Source organism: Aquila chrysaetos, chromosome 13 (genome assembly GCF_900496995.4).
Source record: "Aquila chrysaetos chrysaetos chromosome 13, bAquChr1.4, whole genome shotgun sequence".
In the NCBI taxonomy this organism is placed as follows: Eukaryota; Metazoa; Chordata; class Aves; order Accipitriformes; family Accipitridae; genus Aquila; species Aquila chrysaetos.
The window spans coordinates 17,471,987-17,490,107 of NC_044016.1; the positions used below are offsets into that span (position 1 = coordinate 17,471,987).

Genomic DNA, 18,121 nt, shown 5'->3' on the forward strand with positions numbered 1-18,121 from the left:
TACAGTAATTATTTGCATTTAAATTACATGGCAATCAAATCAGAATTGAATCATTTAAACTGGAAGTGAACAAGCTGATCAATGCCAGTATAAATAGAAAGGAGAATAGACATGGCACAGGAACAGTCTAATGGACAGATATTAACAGTTACAAATACTCAAATATATCTTGCTTTTCAGAACATATAAAACATGATTAATTTCTCAGTTAGGAAATATATCTATATACTTGATTGCTGGCTAGGCAGGAAAAGGTTGAAATCAGATCACCATTTATCCAAATGAAACAGCTAATTTATATGTCCTGCATCTGTGTACTATGTGCTTTTGGTGCACTGTTGTACTCTGTTTATGGTCCATGGACAAGGACTACTTTTAGTCTTATTTCAGTTACTAGCAATAAAAAAAAAACCCAAAACATTTATGCAGCTGGATAATTACAGAATGTCATGAGGAGCACAGAACAGTTTCTTTCCTGATTAATCTAGTGGTCACTTAACTCATTTTGCTGGCTTTGTATGTGGTGTCTCAGCACACTTTAAGAACTAGGGGAAACAAAAAATTAATTGAAGTGTACCATAGTGATTTACAACATTGAGGATGCTCAGATCGCATCTGTGAAATAATCTCTCAATGCAGAACAAATCAAAGTAAAAACATGCATACATTCATACTGTGCCATGCAAATCAGTATATAACAGAGCCTGATGTGGAAAAGAACTAAATGCCCCCAGCTTCTTTTGTGACAGTATGACCAGATTATTAGCTGATGTAAGTTGGCACTACTCCACTGGCATATTATTGGCACCATGCTGGCTTACATCAGCAGATGATCTGCCCCATCAACCACTAGCTTTTGGGATTGGGCCTGCAGTAAACAACTGAGTGATACAAGCAATATTTTGGTTACCGTTTTCAGAATTACAGGTTTTCACAAATTAAAAAAAAATAAAAATGCAGAGTGGACAGTAAATCAATACTTCATTAATTCCAAAGCTTATGCCAGTTGTTTTGGAGGACCAGAAAACCTCCAAAACTAGTACACCTGTATAGACCACACTTGTCTGGTCAGGGTGCAGTTCAACCTGTTCTTAATAAACCTCAGGAGATACAAAAGTTTTCAGCAAAGTTGGAACTTTTATACTGTATCTAGCCCATTACACAGGTGTTTTAAATGTCTTTGTAGTGGGCTCAGAATTACTTTCAAGGCATCATGCTGCCTAGTCTTCCAGTTTGCTGGGGTTTCAGCACAACAGTTTGCTGAACCTGCATGTGAATGATTCTAGCAAGTGAACACAAAGTCCATTTGTGTTTAGGCAGCTGTCTTTTAGCTTTCCAGAATGCACTATAAAGTTTTTGACTATTGAAGTTCAGAGTATTTTTTAAAATTTTCATAGGAAAGTTGATGTAGCTTGCAGTGAAATATGTCCATAGTGAGGTTGTCCTGCCTTGGTCCACTATAAATTCGGAGTTCTGCTTACTAAGAGGCTTGCTGCAATTTCCTCTTTCACTCAGCCTTCTCTGGCACAGCCTCAGCTGAATGCTCACTTCCTATTTTGGCAGTGACTTTGAGTTGCAGCATGAGTTGTTGTTTTTAGTATTTTAATAGTACAGTACTGTTAATTGCACTACTAATCTGGGTTCTCCAGGACCCTGTTATGGCAGGTGTGAAAATACTAAAACCAGAACTTCTGCCTACAGGCAAGTGTTAAATACTGAATTTCTCCATTTTAGGAGCCTTATTTAAAGGCATTTAGGGTTGCTATGATGCTTTCTCATGCCTTCTACTCCATTAATTTCAATGAAGGCATGTTGAAAACTTTGTAAATACACATGGAGACAAATGGACTATAATCCTAGGATAGGCTTGAGTCTTCTAGGACTCTGGTCTGACAGAGAGTAGGAAGACATGAGGCATGTTCTTACTATTTTCATTGCCCCGCAGTTGATACAACAGCAATAGTGTTATGCTAAACTTGTGTAGCACCAAGTGATCTCAGTATTATCAGCTAGTATGAGCTTTTGGAGGGACTTCACCCCATGGCAAAAGCTTCAGTGCAAGATGGTGCCGTGCCTATTGGACATTTCCGTCATTTCTTTTAACTCACCGATCCTAGTGTGCACAGTGAAGTGCTCTGTTCCAGCAGTTTGCTGGGAAGACAGAGATCATGCCATCAGTAAGGGAAAGGGAGAAGAGAGTGGGGTCGGGCCAGGCCAGACCATGCATGGAGCCATAAAAAGCGAGTAAGACATACCATGAGGTCAATACATCACGGGCGGTCAGGGGTGGGTTGGCAGGATGTAGATTTAGAGCTGCATACTTGTGAGGTAACAGCTTACCATTCATTACTTTCACAGACCACTTAATCCAAGAGTGCTTCTCTCTCCTGTCCGTTGTTGTCCCTGTCAGTACAGATAATAAATGCTGTGCATGTGCTTGTACCCAATCGCCTAGGAGCCCTGGAATTGCATGGAAATGCTTAGGTCTTACTGCAGTATGAATAATACTGAAAGATCAAATCTAGTCCCATTATTGGAGTTATTCTGCCTGCTGAGCGGACACAGTAGAGGACCAACATCACTAGGGCAAGAGACTACTGAGAAAGCAGTGAATGGTAAGGAGCTGCTAGAGATTTCTTCGATCTTTTAAAAGACACTCTTGCTTACATCACAGTTACTGTTATTGGAGCAATCCAAAGGGTTTTAGACATAAAAAATGACCAAGAATTTTTCCTTCTATATATCTCCCTTGTGAACAAATCACTCTTGCTACAGTGGAGGAAAGGCCCAAGTATTCTGAAGTGCTGGGAGGTGAGCTTACATGCAAAGTAAGTTGGTGGACTTAGCCCTGGTGACACATGGAGAAAATGCTGACTAGACTGACAATAGAAAGCGCAGGACTTTTTTTCCTGACATAGGTGACATGATTTGCTTTGTATGCTGTAAACAGCTATGGGATAAAACCTTTCCATTATACTATGCATTATTGGCCACTTCCTTCCTATGCATTTTTCTTCTCATTCTCTTTTCCCAATATTTAATTATTTTCTCCTCTTTGAATTAGTCTCTATACCTACAGCCCAGTATAATGAAACCTATAAGAGGTCAATCCAACTAGTTAATATCATGTGTAATTTTGCATAGATACCCTTTCTGTAGGATTTGGGTCTCTTATGTGCTTGGGTATCACTCAGTCTCACTGGTGTCCAGACTCCCCTGCTTCACTAACCTTGTCTGCTGTCCTAAGTTCAGTGTTGCTTGATGTGTTTCCTGCCTCCTCCCTTGTGCACTCCTCTTTTTCGGAGCAGTAAGGTGCCATTTCCATGCTGCTGTACATCATCAATTTGCTTGTCCTCAATTGTTCTAAATCCATGCTGGTGAGAATTGCAGCTCCCACTTACAGTTCTAGAGGGTATTGATTCAGTGGGGTAGGGCTTGAGCTTTTCTAAAAACAAGCTGGGTGGCGATAGGCCAGGGGACAGCACCTGCTGTTCCCCACTCCCTTGTCAGTATGCCCCCCGGCTTGGCTCGAGTACAAACCAAAACCTGCGGTCAAATAACAAGGGTGGCTGCAACAGCCACTCTGTTTCAGGGAAAACATGCCTCAGGGTTACGCAGCTAACAACTGTTCCTTTTCCATCAAAGGTGATGGAGGGGGTGGAAAGTGGTAGGGGGAAACAACCCCACAGTATTACAGTCTTATTGGTGTCAGCTCACAGTTTGGCAGCCTGTCTCTGTCCAGGTGCCAGGTGTGTGCTTGCTTATGCTGTGGTGGAGAGGTTGCTTAGCTAGTGCTTCCAGGTGCCTCCTGACAGTTTATACAGCTTGAACTCAAAACACAAAAAGTTCCTTTTAGGTTGTTTTTCCCCCACACCTGCTTTCTGAGCTTTCTTCAATGCAGGTCTTGGAGGTAGGGAACCTATTCCTGCAACCTGGGGTGCTGCCCTTCTCTCCACCAGCTATTCAGTACCAAGTATGCAGAAGATGTAAGAATAGTAAGGGCCAAATCGGAGGTATATTTGTGTGGCTTTGAGACTTTGGTTTTTGCTTGCTTCTGAGAGAATAACAAGTAGTGATTCTAAGGAAACTGAATTCAGGCTGTTACCGGCACTCTTGATGCCCAAAGAAATATCTTTTCCATGGTGTTGGGAGCTGCTGTTGGCACTGCTAGCAACCAGGTAACAGTAGTATGCTGTACATCTCCTAATCACAAAGTGATGCTGTGCCATGCCCGCTGTGGGAGGACGTGTGGCATCCTGTGGCTTAGAGCTTACTAGCAAAGTCCTATAAGTTGCAACAAGAAGTTTTGATCCATGTTCCTTGCCCTTCTAATGCAGTGTTGTGTCATGTTAAGATTGGAGTCCTCCTCTGAAGTGAATGAACCATTTAGGCGTCCTTCATATTGAGGCTGGCCCCTGGCTGTGCAGTTGGAGTAGGAATGGACATCTTGATTCTCCTCATAAGCTTTCTGCCACTTAGATCACTTCTGTGTACCTCGAGCTCACAACTTCTGGGAGTCCCACAGGGTGATACTTCACATACCCAGCACCACATAGGGAGAGGAGAAACTGGGAGCAGCTCATGCTGCTTCAGGTCATGTGGCAGCATGCAGGAGCTGCAGCTGGGGATGGTTATATCTGGTGAGACTCCAGAGGGGTTGATGCCTCATTTGGAGGCCTTCTTCCTCTTCCTTTCCCATTGCTACAGCACAGAGTGGAGACACCTTGTATACTTAAGGACCCCCACAGACACAGCTTTACTGGCAGATCACAGCTCAGGCTTACTACTAATCCCTCATTCAGGTGTATGGAGGGGGATTTTTCATCCAGACTGCAATCTGGTAGTCCCTGCAATTTAGCTGGTAGCCCCAAGTATGCCCCAAGGCAGGTATTCCTGGTTTAGTTAGTAGTTTCCAGATTCATAGTTGACTAGGCAATCAGCAAGACTGATGCACTGGAGAGTTGAAACCACACAGTGGGTGATGTGAGCGAAAGTTTTGGCTTTTCACACTTGCCCAGAATGATTGAAGAGTAGGAGAATGGGAGAAGAGGGGGCAAATGGCAGCCACAGCAGGGCTGGCAGGGGAAGTGGCTGAGTGCTGTAAGAAGGAAAAAATAAGCCCTCTCATAAAGAGAACCAGCTGTGCAGGAGTTTGCAAGACCACTTATTTTCAAAGCAGCCTTCAGCTGACCCAAGTTTGCATTCATGAGTATCTTTGTGTCTGGTCAAAGTGTCATTAGTGTTTAGTATTAAGGTATGTTTACAAGAACATTTGTGCTAGAAGTGCTCTTTCAGCCATTCTGAAAAGTTGTGGTTTTAATTATTCATACAATAGATTAATCTGACACTCACATGTGGCCTGGGATAACTGGCAGACAAGAAAGCTGAATGGTGTGCTGCTGATTTGTGCAGTGTAGGCCATCAGTCAGAGACTGGAAACACCATCAGGTGACCATTCAGAGAAACAGTAAAGCAAAATCTCTCCAATTTTAAATGTCTCATTTCAACTCCAAACCTTTCATTTAATCTCTTTTTTCATACACTCCACCTGCCCCTACCCTTGTTTGCTAGTCATTAGAATTCCTTGTATAGATCTTTTCTTCTTCTAATGAAGACTTTGTGGATGAAAGTGTGTGTGGGGAGAAGAGGAGAAACAATGAAGAAAGAGTGGGAATATAGCTGTTTATGGTGGCAAAAGAGGTGTGTAATCCATCTTCTGGCTGCAGAGATTTCATGTCTTACATAAAAGTTGTGAGAGCTGAAGAATTTAGCTATTGTTTCATGGGAAGGGTTTTTTTGTTGGTGGTTTTTTTTTCTGTGTGGCAAGTCATGGGACACTTTCTTCTTCCATTGTCCTAGGCTCTGGTCCAGAACCCTTCAGCGTGTGGCAGGGAAGTCAGTAGGGCTCCTGGTACAATTAAGAGATTTCCTGGAACAAATCTCAGTCTTCCTGATGTGATCAGAGTTTAAAGGGTCTCAGCTGAGCATCACTGAAGTCAGTAGAACTATTTCCAGTATTTTCAGTAGACTTTGGATTATGCTGTTAAAGACAGTCCTTGCAATTCAGTTGGCAGCCCCAAGTATGCCCCAAGGGGGTATTCCTGTTTCAGTTCGTAGTTTCCAGATTCATTGTTGACTGGGGCAATCAGCAAGACTGTAATGCTTTCCTAGTGCTTTCAGGAAAGAGTTTGATGATAAAATACACATTGGTCATTGGGCTGACTGATCTGAGGTTTCAGAAATTTGGGAACTACTGGTCTACATCTAGTTTGAATTGTATGGCCTCAGGGAGCTGTACAAGTGAGGAAAAGACCCAAGCAGTGGAGATTGCTTCTTTGCTTGCACTTTGCAACCTTTCTTCATGCTTACATTAACAGTAAATTTTTTCTTATGTTTGATATCATCTAATAAATATCAGCTCCTTTGTTGATGAAGCTGTTAGTTAATGTTGTCACCTGAATGTCTTCAAGTGATGTAACTAGGAGGCCTATTGACAGGATAGTATGTCAAGTCAAGGAGATTCTGTTCATAGGTAGCGTATTAACAGATCACTGCAGAAGGGAAGTTTCTGGTCTGCTGGTACGTTTTGATTCCAGTTCATTTCGGGTGACTCCTTTTAGATGTTAAGGAACTATGAGGTGCTGAAGTCTGACAAAGCTGAGTATTAAGAGAGCATGTTTCAGTTATGTCTGCAGTACTTGCATTTAAAACAATTGGATTTCAAACAAAAATGTATTTCTTCAAAATTAAAAAACCCATCCCAGAAAGTCAGTTATCATGTAATAGAAGTTTCCAAAAGGAGGATTTTTTGGATAGTGTACTGGTGTCTGGTTCTTGATTAGGGATGACTGATGATGGTTGACAGGATCTGCAGGGTATCTTGTACAGAAATGAGGCCTTCCTGTAGACTCTTGTGTCTTTGAAGCATTACTTACAGCTTTTGCCTGTACCTCTCCAACCTACACCTTTTCAGATATGTACAGTCTACAGGTCTTAGTCTTTTCTACTTATAAGGGGTGAGTGATGTTAACGAGAGTTAAAGGTTAGAAATGAGGGACTGTCTATTCTGTAATAAAATATTCAAACTATTTTTTGTTTAAAATTACCATTAACTCAAATTTTAAAGATACTAAAGCTTTATATTTTCATTAGACTTAGATCTGCATGGTCAGCTGGAAAGGGGGGTTGCAGAGAGCAGTCTATACTGTAGTAGAAGAGAGCAACTTACATATTTCACCATTTTGAAGGCTGATCCTGAGAGGTCATGACTGCTTTCTTTTTCCGTTACAATCTGTAATATAAAATGCATTTTCAATTTGTGTCTTTGCAAAATATGCAAAATGTGGCTAGTGCAGCAAGAACTGCTAAGGTAGTGTGGTATTTCAGATCAAAATTTGTGTCCTGAATTTGCTGCCTCCTCCTTGTGGCAGCAGAACTGCAAGCAGCAGCTGAACTCAGCTTGCAGTGAAGTGCTTTCTTGGTTTACTCTTGTAGTGTTTTAAAAGGAAGTAAAATTTGCTAAGGTTTAAAAACATCATATGCAAAACTAGATGGTCTTCCTTTGAAGGAAGAAACTTGGTAGACCTTTCAATGTACTGCTAGGATAGGATATAAGTAGTCAGTTGGTCCAACATTTGTATTTAAGGTTCATGATTGAAGCATGCCTGAAGGGAAATATAAAAATAAGATGGTGTCCTTCACTAACCTTAAACATCTGGAAATAGTTTGGGGTGGATGCTTAAAACAAAAAACTTTTCTCAAAACTGTGCATGTGCACCAAGGTCTGCTAATCTGACCTACGTCCTCCTTTCTATGAGTGTTTACTGTGATCACTGAAAGCCCTTGTATGAATGACTCTCAGATCACTTACAGGTAAGTTTGATGGGATAAACATACTGAAGCAAGTATAAGGGAAATGCCTGTAAGTCTCAACCTACCTCTTTTGCAGCTGGAAGAAGGAGAATACTTTGCTAAAATGGTGATCGACCTGGGTGAGGTTGCTGGCGAGTCCCTAGCAAAGGGTTACCTGGCACTGGGCCTGACATACAGTCTTCAAGCTACTGATGGTGAGTTATCCTGTTTGTCAAGTATGTTGAATTGAGAGCATCTGTTCAAAGTCTTCAGTGCAAGCAATGGAAATTTATTAGAAACTCTGCTTTTAGTGCTGACTGGACATGAAAAACATTCAGATTGCAAGACGAATGGGGACTGTTCACTTGGTCAGAGAGCTGTCTTCTGTGGTAATGAAAGTGAAGTTTTTAGGTAAAAGAAGAAATGCAAATCATTACTTAGGAGTTGATAATCTGACTGTAGCTGACAATGCTTCGTGTGCTTTATTTGAATATTTGTAATACATTTTTTTCACTTATTTACACAACAAAAAGTCAAACTTTCCATCCATTTTCATATTTTTGTCACCCACTCATAAATCACATAAAGAAATACAATCCAAGAGCTGGAGTCAGAAATGCCTGACTTCAGTTCCTGGCGTGATGCTGATTCCCCACAGAGATTCAACCTCTCTGTGATGTTGTTTCTTTCTCTGCTTAGAAGTAAACAAGATAAAAATATTTACCTCACTGGTATGTAGATGATGTCTAGATACAGAACACTGAATGTAATAAGTATTTTATTTTAATGCTGCTTGCTTGGGTTTTGACTGACTGGACAATGGGGTCTTGCAGATTTGGTGCTTGGTAGCCAGAAGGGCTTGAATTCTCAGTGTCTAGGATAGTTCTAGCTCTGACCTTCATCAAGCTCACAGGTGGGAACAGTCTTTGTTTCTTCTATAACTTCTAACATAGGTAGAAAGCCTTCTAACATAGCTTCTTTGAAAAATGGCTGAGCTAGTGTGTTTCCTAATCAGTTTGGCAGTCCTGCCCACATGCAAGCAGTGGCTTTTCTGTCATATGAGTCCCATGAAAATGAACGAACTTTTTCCAGCAAATGACTCTGAAACAAAGCTGAAATGACTGTATGGTATCGTGGAAGTATGCTGGCCTTGCAAGTTACAGCAGAATTCTGTAAGGCATGTGTATGAGGAAGTGGCTTGTGCTCCTCAGTAGTATAAGTCAGTGTATTTTTTTAGCCAGCCTTATCTGATCAGCTGTTCTGAGAACTGCTTTCCAACATGGAGGCTAACAGGCACTGTAGCTCTCTTCAGTTCTCCATTTCTCTGCCTCAGAATAGTTCCCCTAGAAAGTTCGTGTCAAGAAACATATATCCTTCCTAGCCTGAACTTTCTCATATATGTATTTTTTTTAAGTTCATTAAACATTGAGTTCTGCTTAATAGCATAGCTGTTTAGCACATTTTGCCTAAATTTTGTTTGATCTGTCCATAAAGCTTTAGCAGATCCCAGACACTATTTTCAGAGATAGAAGGTTTTCTATGTTAGCCACTTACTATCTATTTGTTATCCTCAGTATGGAAAGAAGGTGCTTTCTAAAGAGTGGAGCTGTAGAGGCATGTGCTGTACTCTGGCTCTAAAAATACTTTGGTGCAGCAAAATGCAAGTTGGAAACTTTTTTCTTCTGGAAGACAAGTTTTCTCTGAGTTTTCAAGAGATTAGTTCAGATGTTGTAATAAGTTTCCTTTTTAACGTAAAAGAAACAGTCTTCACAACAACTGCCTTGGATTTTTTTTCCAGATTAACATCTGATTTATGTTGTGAAACAGTGGAATATCTGCCTTCTCCTATCTCTAGCCTTTAAGTCAATAGGGCTAGTCACTCAGTTATTTGAGGGAAATCTGAAGAGTCTATTTCCCTCTTTTAGGTTATATTTTAATAAAATAGATTAAGTCCTTCAAAAGCATACTTATGATGATCATGAATATGGAACAGCATTTTACTAGAAAATGTCAAATTTGCACTAACGAGACATTTTCATTAGCATTGTTAAAAAATAGCTTATCACAGTGAGGAAGCAAGAGTAGAACATGCTGAAAGGAAGATAGCAACTCCCCTATGTAATCCTGCCTCATACTGTCAATCTTGTTTATCGTTGTGTTTATACCTGTTCATAGTGACATGCAGACACACAAACATCTGCATATATATATGGTTTCCATAACTTTCCACCTGAGCTGACTTTCAGTGAGTCAGCATTTTCAATGGTAGCTAAGTGTTTCAGAGACATTTGGCCAATTGCCTTATAAAGCTTACAGCATTACATCAAGATGCCTTCCATCCAAGGTTAGGCTTTCTTATTTAATATATCCTTTTAGTAAATATTTCTCCTGCTGTGTGACAAAGGCATTGAGGAGTTGTATTAAAGCCTTTTCTTTGTGACCTGCAGAAAGCACTTTCTAAAAAGCAGAGTCAGAAGAGAGAATCCTACTGAATGACAATTCAAAGAACTTTTGGGAGCATTTGATAAAAAGTCACTTTACAACTATTAGATTTACTCCTGGATGAAATAAGCCTTCCTGAAACTTATGTTGGGTGGCAGTATGTGTAGCTTTCTTGTTCATAATGTCTAATTACATGCTTCTTGAACTAAGTCTCGTTGAAGTAGCTGAAAGATGTGTCCTCAGAGGAAGTCATTGCCGCTTCTGCGTCACTCTTAGAAGCACAAATCTCTTGTTCGTACAGAATGTCCATCTATTGCTATGCTAAATTTTTTGCAGATCTGTTCCCAATGGGTCAATGTCAACTGCAAACCTTTCTCTTCCTCTTCTAGTTCCAATTTTGACATAAGCTGTATTGTCAACTTTGCCTCCCTTAGGTCTGGTGAAGAATCCATTGAAGACAGGGGAAGGTGAGATGAATTTAACAAAGGCTAAAGAGGAAAGACCAGGTTGAGAATGCTTTGTCAAATATAAGTGCTCTTCTTATCTAACATCACCACCTCGCATCTTGTGAAATCTTGGTAGATTTAACAGACACTCACTCTTTCAGAGATGAGAGTGTATGCTGTATCTCTGTTTTCATTTAGAATTTTGGTATAAGGCCACGGATCAGGGACTGAATTGGAAACTTTTTCTGTGAGTCCGTGTGGATTTTATAAATAATGAGTATACTGACAGCACCAGGTAATGTTTAAAAAAAAAAAAAAAAGTTTAGACCTTGCTTATTAGTGAACAAACCCATCATTTTTGCTTCTGGAGATAACAGTCAACACATGCAATCTTTAATTATAATTCTGGGTGCTAAAACTGTACACCCTTCTGTATTAAGTGTCTTAACACAAGGGAATGTTTTTTGACACCACTGATATGTGCAAAAGGGTGCACGCACATTGGTGTTCTAGTTTGGATCAGAAATGTATCTCTGAAGTCTCTCTCTCCATCATCCTGACTTCTTACGTTGTGATTCACATAATGGAACAGTTTTGCACAACAAAACTGAGTTCTTTCCCATAAAACTAATGTGCTACATAAATACACCCAATTATGCTGCAGCTGCTAATGGGTGTTCAGTTCATGGGGCAAGACTAGAACTAGACCCCCATCCCTGTGTTTGTAGTGTTGATGCTGATCCTCAGCATTGTGTTTCACTCCATGCATTCACACCTACTGTGCTGCACCTGCTTGCTAACTAATACAGAACTTGCCCTCCTCTGTTTTCAGATGTGACTTTAGAGCTTTGTGTTTAGGTACCAAAATGTTGCTGAAGATCCTGTTGACTTTTGGTAAGGCTTAAGCTCCTTTAAAAACCCAGAGTGCTTTAGAAAATAAATCTTGGGCTCCTAAGGTGGCATTTGCAAAAGTACTGTGTCTTACAGGAATAACTGCTGAAGTTTCAGAAACCTAAACTCCCCTGTGCTCTCTGCCTTACTGTGGTCAGACTGCTTTTCAGGTTATTTTAATCTAAGTAATAATAATCTAAGTAATAAGTCATACTGCATTTTAGTTGGTAGAACTGCAGCAGCCATGCTCACAGTAGGTAAAGTTGGGTAGAGGCTGAAGAATTCATTAGTGCTGTCAACCTCAGAGAATTGAGCACAACTTTTCTAAAAGTTTAGTCGTAGTAGAAGACTAACTTTAGTCTTAGTAGACTTAGTAGAAGTTCCCACCTAATTCTTTCTCCTTGGTGCAAGCTTTTCTTTGTCTGAAGTGAGAGTTTTTCAGTGATACAAGTGGGTTGCAGTGATGATGACCTCTTTGAACAATTCCAGGAGTAGGGAATCTACATCTCTGGGCAACCTGTTCGAGTGTCTTGCCACCCTCATAGTAAAGAATTTCTTTGTTATATCTAATCTAAATCTTCCCTCTTTTAGTTCAAAACCATTACCCCTTGTCCTATCACTATGGGCCCTGGTAAAAAAACCTCTCTCCATTTTTCTTATAAGCCCCTTTTAGGTACTGAAAGGCCGCAGTAAGGTCTCCCCAGAGCGTTCTCTTCTCCAGGCTGAACAACCCCAACTCTCTCAGCCTTTCTCCATAGGAGAGGTGTTCCATCCCTCCAACTGTTTTCATGGCCCTCCTCTGGACCTGCTCTAACAGGTCCATGTCTGTCTTGTACTGGGGACAAGTACAAGAGCTGAAAACAGTACACAGGTGGGGTCTCACGAGAGCAGAGTAGAACAGAGGGGGAAAGTCACCTCCCTTGACCTGCTGGCCAAGCTTCTTTTTATGCATCCCTCCCAGAATCATTTTTCATTGCTTTTTTTCTAATTTATCTCCTTTAGCTGTAAAAGGCCCTGTAAATGGCATGGTTAACTTGCAGCATCAGTCCTCAGTATTGTCAAACACAAATTTCAATGTGTTCATCCAAGTCAGACACAAATCTAGAGACGGACAACCAGATTTCCAACTTAGTTGTAGCTGCAGATGCAGCTCATGTTGTGGGAGGTGGGACTCACATGCTGTTTCCCAGTAGTGCAGAGGCAAAGCTGTCATTCCCATACCATATTTTGTGCTCTTTCTGGCTACAGGCTGAACATCAGTCAAATGTGTTACCAGGTGGAATCTAAAAGTTCTACCTTTTGCATTTGATGTTTATTTTGGGGGGCAAATAGTAAAATTTCTTCCAGTCTTCCTCATTGTGGCATCTCCAGAACTGCTCTGTAACTTACGTAAGGAATCTTGTAGTTTCCATGAGAAACAGAATCTGACGTATTTTTCGGGATGAATGTTTATAGCTATGATCAAATCCTTTCCAATGTCTCCTCAAGCATTTTTGTGTTTACATCAGTCTTGATTCTTTTAATTCTTTTCTGAATTTTCCTTCTCTGTTACCTTTTTCCAGTATTTGGCAGTGGACCTGAGTACTCAGTTTAAGGCTATTGAGAGTGAAGTATTTCCAGCTACTTCTCATAAATGTTGCATTTTGCATGAAAGTTCATGTCTTCAAATTTATTTTTTAAACTGCAAATTTTTTGTTCAGTTTTTACTACTTAGAGTAGATTTTGTGGCGTAAGCAATTTTTGATCTTTATGATTTGGGAAATCTTGAAGATTGGTGTTCCTCCCAAATGAACCTGGTGTTTTGAAGAACTATTGGAAGATGTAGGAATAAAAAAGATCTGATCACTCTAAATACTTAGGCAAAATAAATGACTTTAAAAAGTTTCACCTACTAGTGTGCTGCAGAATCAAAGAAACTGATTACCTTTGTACCTTGTTACCTTTGTAGAAGAACACAAATTCTTTACTCGTAATAACTTTTAAGAATACTTGAATTTTATCTGGTTTTGTTGCTTAAGTATATACTACTTACTAACTTTCTATTCTGGAGCTTACACTGACTTGATGTATGAAGTCAAATAAATTCATAGGTGGATGTTTGCTGATGGATTAACTACTCATGACTTCTTTGTGCTCTTGATCAGTAGCTCTCAAATTCAGGATAGGCAGAAGAAGAAACAACTGCTATGCAAAATCTGAAAACTAAGAACCAGAACAAGATAGCCAATGTACTTCTGAAAATTATCTCTAGCTTTCCAGATATTTTGGATCTGAGAAAGTCATGCTTCTCTAAGCTCTTCCTCCGTTCCCCTTGCTCTTGATGATGATGATGGTGATGATGATATCTTATGATACCCTGCCATAACAAGGACTTGATTCTTGTGCTCCTTTTATGGTTTTGACTAGGAATTAATACACACATTGAGAAGTGAACGTAGTGGGCAGGATCCATTAGTCAAGCAATTAGAGGCACCAAGGAGGGCTTTAGTGGCTAATGCCATACCTGAAGTAGCCTAAAAGTCTGTTGTGGTCTCAAGGGAGGTGGTGCGTTGTCAAGGGTTTTGTCATAGAGCTGTAAATTTAGCTCCTGGTGTTCCCTGTTCAACCTGCAACACCCTCCTACGTGAAGATGGTGGTGGAGACGGCCTGTATCCGAGTCAGAACATGCTGCTAGTTACTGCTTTTAGCATATAGATCAACCTGGCAGAGGGCCTGTTATGCTCATAGTATATAGTTAGCGTATGTCCCCTTCTTCTCCCAGACCACTTCAGTGGCATATGTAAATAAAAAATGTTTTGGCATTTCAGACAAAGGAGTTGGAAGAGTCTTTAATAAAAATGAAATTGAGAATTCGGGTTAAAATACTGGTTTTGTGCTGTTCTTTAAAAACAAAATGGCATGCTTTCCAGCCATGAACACACACACACACCACCAGATTTCCACAGTTTTTATGTTCCCAGTTTGAAATACTCTGTGCATGTGTAACTCTGTGTTTATTTAAACTGAAACACTGAATTCAACTCTTAAATGGCATTGTATCTTGTCCTCCAGCTACTCTGAAGGGCACTCAGGATGAATTAAACAAGAAAGCACTTCAGACTTTAGAGAGGTGAGTAGGAATCTTGCAGATACTTGCATTGTGTATTTCTTTGGATGAATTCAGAATAATTGCTGGTTTTAATGTTGTTTTTCTTCTGCATAAGACTTCCTTGCCTGAAAATTTAAAAAACGGTTTGGTAGATTTCAGCAATAGTCTGTCAAAACCATCCCTGTGATGGCTAAATGCAGTGATTATATGGTTGAATATCCAAGGGAAGAGTACCTGTTCTGCCACTAAACAGCAAGAACCTTAGCCCCAAATTAGCTGCAGTGAGATCTACAGTGCTGGGAGATGCAGCTTCCTCATATGATGCCAGCAGGCAAATATGGAAAGCTAGTTTTGTCTCCCTTCCTGTGTGAAGCAGGCTTAAACTCTTATTTCCCTCATGGTGGGAAAGTACCTTCACCACCAGGGTGTAGGCTGCTATGGGGTGACCTGGCATCAGTGCACTTACCAGGGAGGGGATGATTACTGTCCTAGTGAGTGTTTACATGAGCTGTTGTGTGAAAAGGGTGCTATGGAGCTAGTGGTACAAAGCAGTCACCACTCACCTGTTCTTCACCACTGTATTTTGTGCGAGAGTCTGATCCAATGGCTCTGCCCTGAAAGTATCTGTGAATTAAACTCCTCTGCAGCTACAGTTACCTCAAGTAAAACTGCTTGGGTTGAAAACCTTTTTTGTCAGTTCTGTTGTGGTAGAGATGTGAGGTGTGAGCTTCCTGACCCTGTCACAACCAAGTTACACCACCCAAAATACACTAGGTGGTGCTTGGGCAGTTAACATTGTAAATGTAGGTGCCTACAGACTTTAGATGGCAACTAAATGGAAGCTTATATGGTCTAAGTCTTGGGCTGAAGTATCTAATTCTGGGTTTGGTGTGGTCATAAATACATTACAAAAGTGAAGAAAATTTGAGATCTCTGGTATCTCAAAGTACAGGTATACCAGTTGAACATGTTACTGGATCTTAGCTGTTTTTCTGACACTGAGCATGGAGTCCAGCATGTTTGTCTTGCACTGGTTTTGCAGCGGTTGCAAGAGCATGTAGTAAGCTGAAACCACAGATGTAATTCTGGATATTTACCCTATGGAGATCTGAAAGATAAAATTTTAAAAAGCCATTTATTCAGTCACTTTTTAGATCAGGAGTATACTTTAAGTCACGCTAGTTCCTGGACCCAATGTAATACTTTTACTTCTGCCTAATTTTGATGTAATTGCAGTGCTTTTAAACTGCATTTATTTTTATACTTCGACCTTTCCCACTGGCTGTGGCTTGTTTTCATGGTATCTTAACTCTAGCTAGGAAGCAGACAAGCTTCTAGCCCAGCATTAGTTACTCAAACTTAAGCCAACAGGGATGTTGTGGTAGTGAGCTGGTTAACTAGTATCTTCCTAAATGCCCGAGTTTGGTTTCTTTTTTTTCTCTTCCTTGTTTTTCACCTGTTTTGAAAGTACATGTATGATCTCTCAGCCTCAAACCAAATCATGGTTTGGCCTGTAGCCATCTTTGTAAGTGGCCTTTTCAGCTGGAAGATTGGATCAAATATTTTTCTAATACCTTTTGAGGAAACTGAGCAGTAAACTAACAACCCTTTGTTTCTTTCCAAAACCACCATTAATATCTTCTCCCATACATCCATGTGAACTTTCCCCTGTTGTTTATTGTTGGAGAGGCTACTGGAGGTTTCACAGGAGCTGCTTGCTGAAGAGGCAGCTCACCCTGCTCCAGCAGCTTAGGGCAAAGCTGGGTTCTATCTTGTGGAGTCTTGTTGTTGTTGTTTGGTTGGGGGGGGGGGGGGGGGGGGGGGTGTTTGTTTTGGTTTAGTTGTTGGGTTTTTTGTTTTGTTTTTGTTTTTTAAAGTGGGGGGAGGAATTAGTGACTTGCCTGTACTAATGGCACCGTGATGTCTTTGGCATTGCTTCAGAATCCTTGAGTGCTACCTTGATTTGCAGAGTTACAGGACACATTCAGTCCATATTAAATTAATTTGTTCTAGAGCCATTAGTTATAAAAGTCAACTCCAACAGCTTCTTGCTCAAGGGCCAAGATGGCATTTAAGAGGTGGCTGCCATTAAAATGGTGTGTGGTTTGTTTCCTAAAGTAATTATTTGATTTTTGTTTGTTTGTTTGTTTGTTTATTATTAGCAAATGAATAGTTTTGGCAGGGTTTTTAACCACCAGCCTTGTCAGCCTGTTTCTCCCTCATAAGGATGTTAATCATGCTCACTTTGGGCAGGGCAATGCAGGTGGAGGCTTCCCTGCTGTCCTGGAATGCAGACCAGAAAGAGGTCGGGAACATCAGTTGGCAACGAGGGACCTTCCCTTTCCCCATATCTCCCATGTGAAATGACTTACCTGTGCCACAGAGCTAGGAGTGAGTGCTGTGGGTCAGCAAGGGGATAATCCACTGGTCCCTGGGCTGGGCTGCCAGTGTGGCATGAGCCAGTGCCCCACGTTGCTCCTAGGTTAGGTCCCCAAAACACTATCTTCACGTTGCCTTGGTTAATGGCTTCTCCACAGGCTAGCAAGCTCAGACTGCAGTTTAATGCCTAGCATAGTCTGAGAGGACAGTTGTGCCCTGGTTGTCCATCCCTGTTCCCTGCCTTGCACAAGCCTGCGTGAAGGGCCTCCACATCTAGTTCTGGAGACACTGCAGCCTTCACTAGCCAAGGGATCACTGCAGTGCACGCTGTTGCCTGCTGTGGACTAGAAGGTAATATTTAAGAGGTCCAAGCCTGAGGAGTGAGGGCCTTGGTTTTGGTCCAGGTTCAGCTCCTGCCACCAAATCCTCATTCCTCCCTCAGTGTCTTCCCTTTCCAAATTAGGAGTCTACTGTCAACGATTAGCCTAGAAGCTGCAGGGTGGAGGATGTTTTGTGTGTTTGAGCACCAGTTTACGTCACAGGCTCCTGATCTGTAGCTCTCTACATGCTCATAATCACAATTACAGCAGAAACAATTACTTTTTCAGTGCTAACCTAACCCTCTCCTATTGTTCAAAATGCAGCAATATAGGAACAAGTTGGACAACTATCTCCCTCACCTAAATTACTTAAAATAATGCTTTAATGGGTTTGTCATGAGTTAAGAACTATTTTCTCTATATTCGTTACCCAAGTTCCAAAACACTAAGTGACATTTAATGAAGGAGCATGTAAGTTGTATAACATCCTGGCAGTTGTGTTTCTCATACTTGTTTCCTGTGAGCCTGGCTTAGCCAGGCCAGCAGTGAGCTGCTTCTTGTCTAGTTTTGGTGTGCTCCCCTGTTACTGGACTAGTTACTAGTTTTCTGTAGGAGAGGACTGGGTTTTGTTCTGTGCTTGTGTGCAACTCATACCAAAGGAGTTCTGCAAAGTACAATCTAACAGTCACTTTTCTTTTTGTATT

General features: G+C 40.9%; 1 protein-coding gene across 8 annotated transcripts in view; it reads left to right on the top strand.

Moving 5' to 3' along the window:
• The window catches only part of TTC7A (tetratricopeptide repeat domain 7A), a 185,641-nt gene that overhangs the window by 61,618 nt on the left and 105,902 nt on the right, over nucleotides 1-18,121 (top strand). For 6 of the 8 annotated variants that reach the window (XM_030036155.1, XM_030036159.1, XM_030036157.2 and 3 more), the window contains 3 exons: nucleotides 7,949-8,066; nucleotides 10,728-10,799; nucleotides 14,682-14,739. In XM_030036155.1, the coding sequence (XP_029892015.1) occupies nucleotides 7,949-8,066; nucleotides 10,728-10,799; nucleotides 14,682-14,739 (248 nt within the window). The remainder of the gene's footprint in view (nucleotides 1-7,948; nucleotides 8,067-10,727; nucleotides 10,800-14,681; nucleotides 14,740-18,121) is intronic. The other 2 variants (XM_030036156.1, XM_030036158.2) reach the window with 2 other exon arrangements.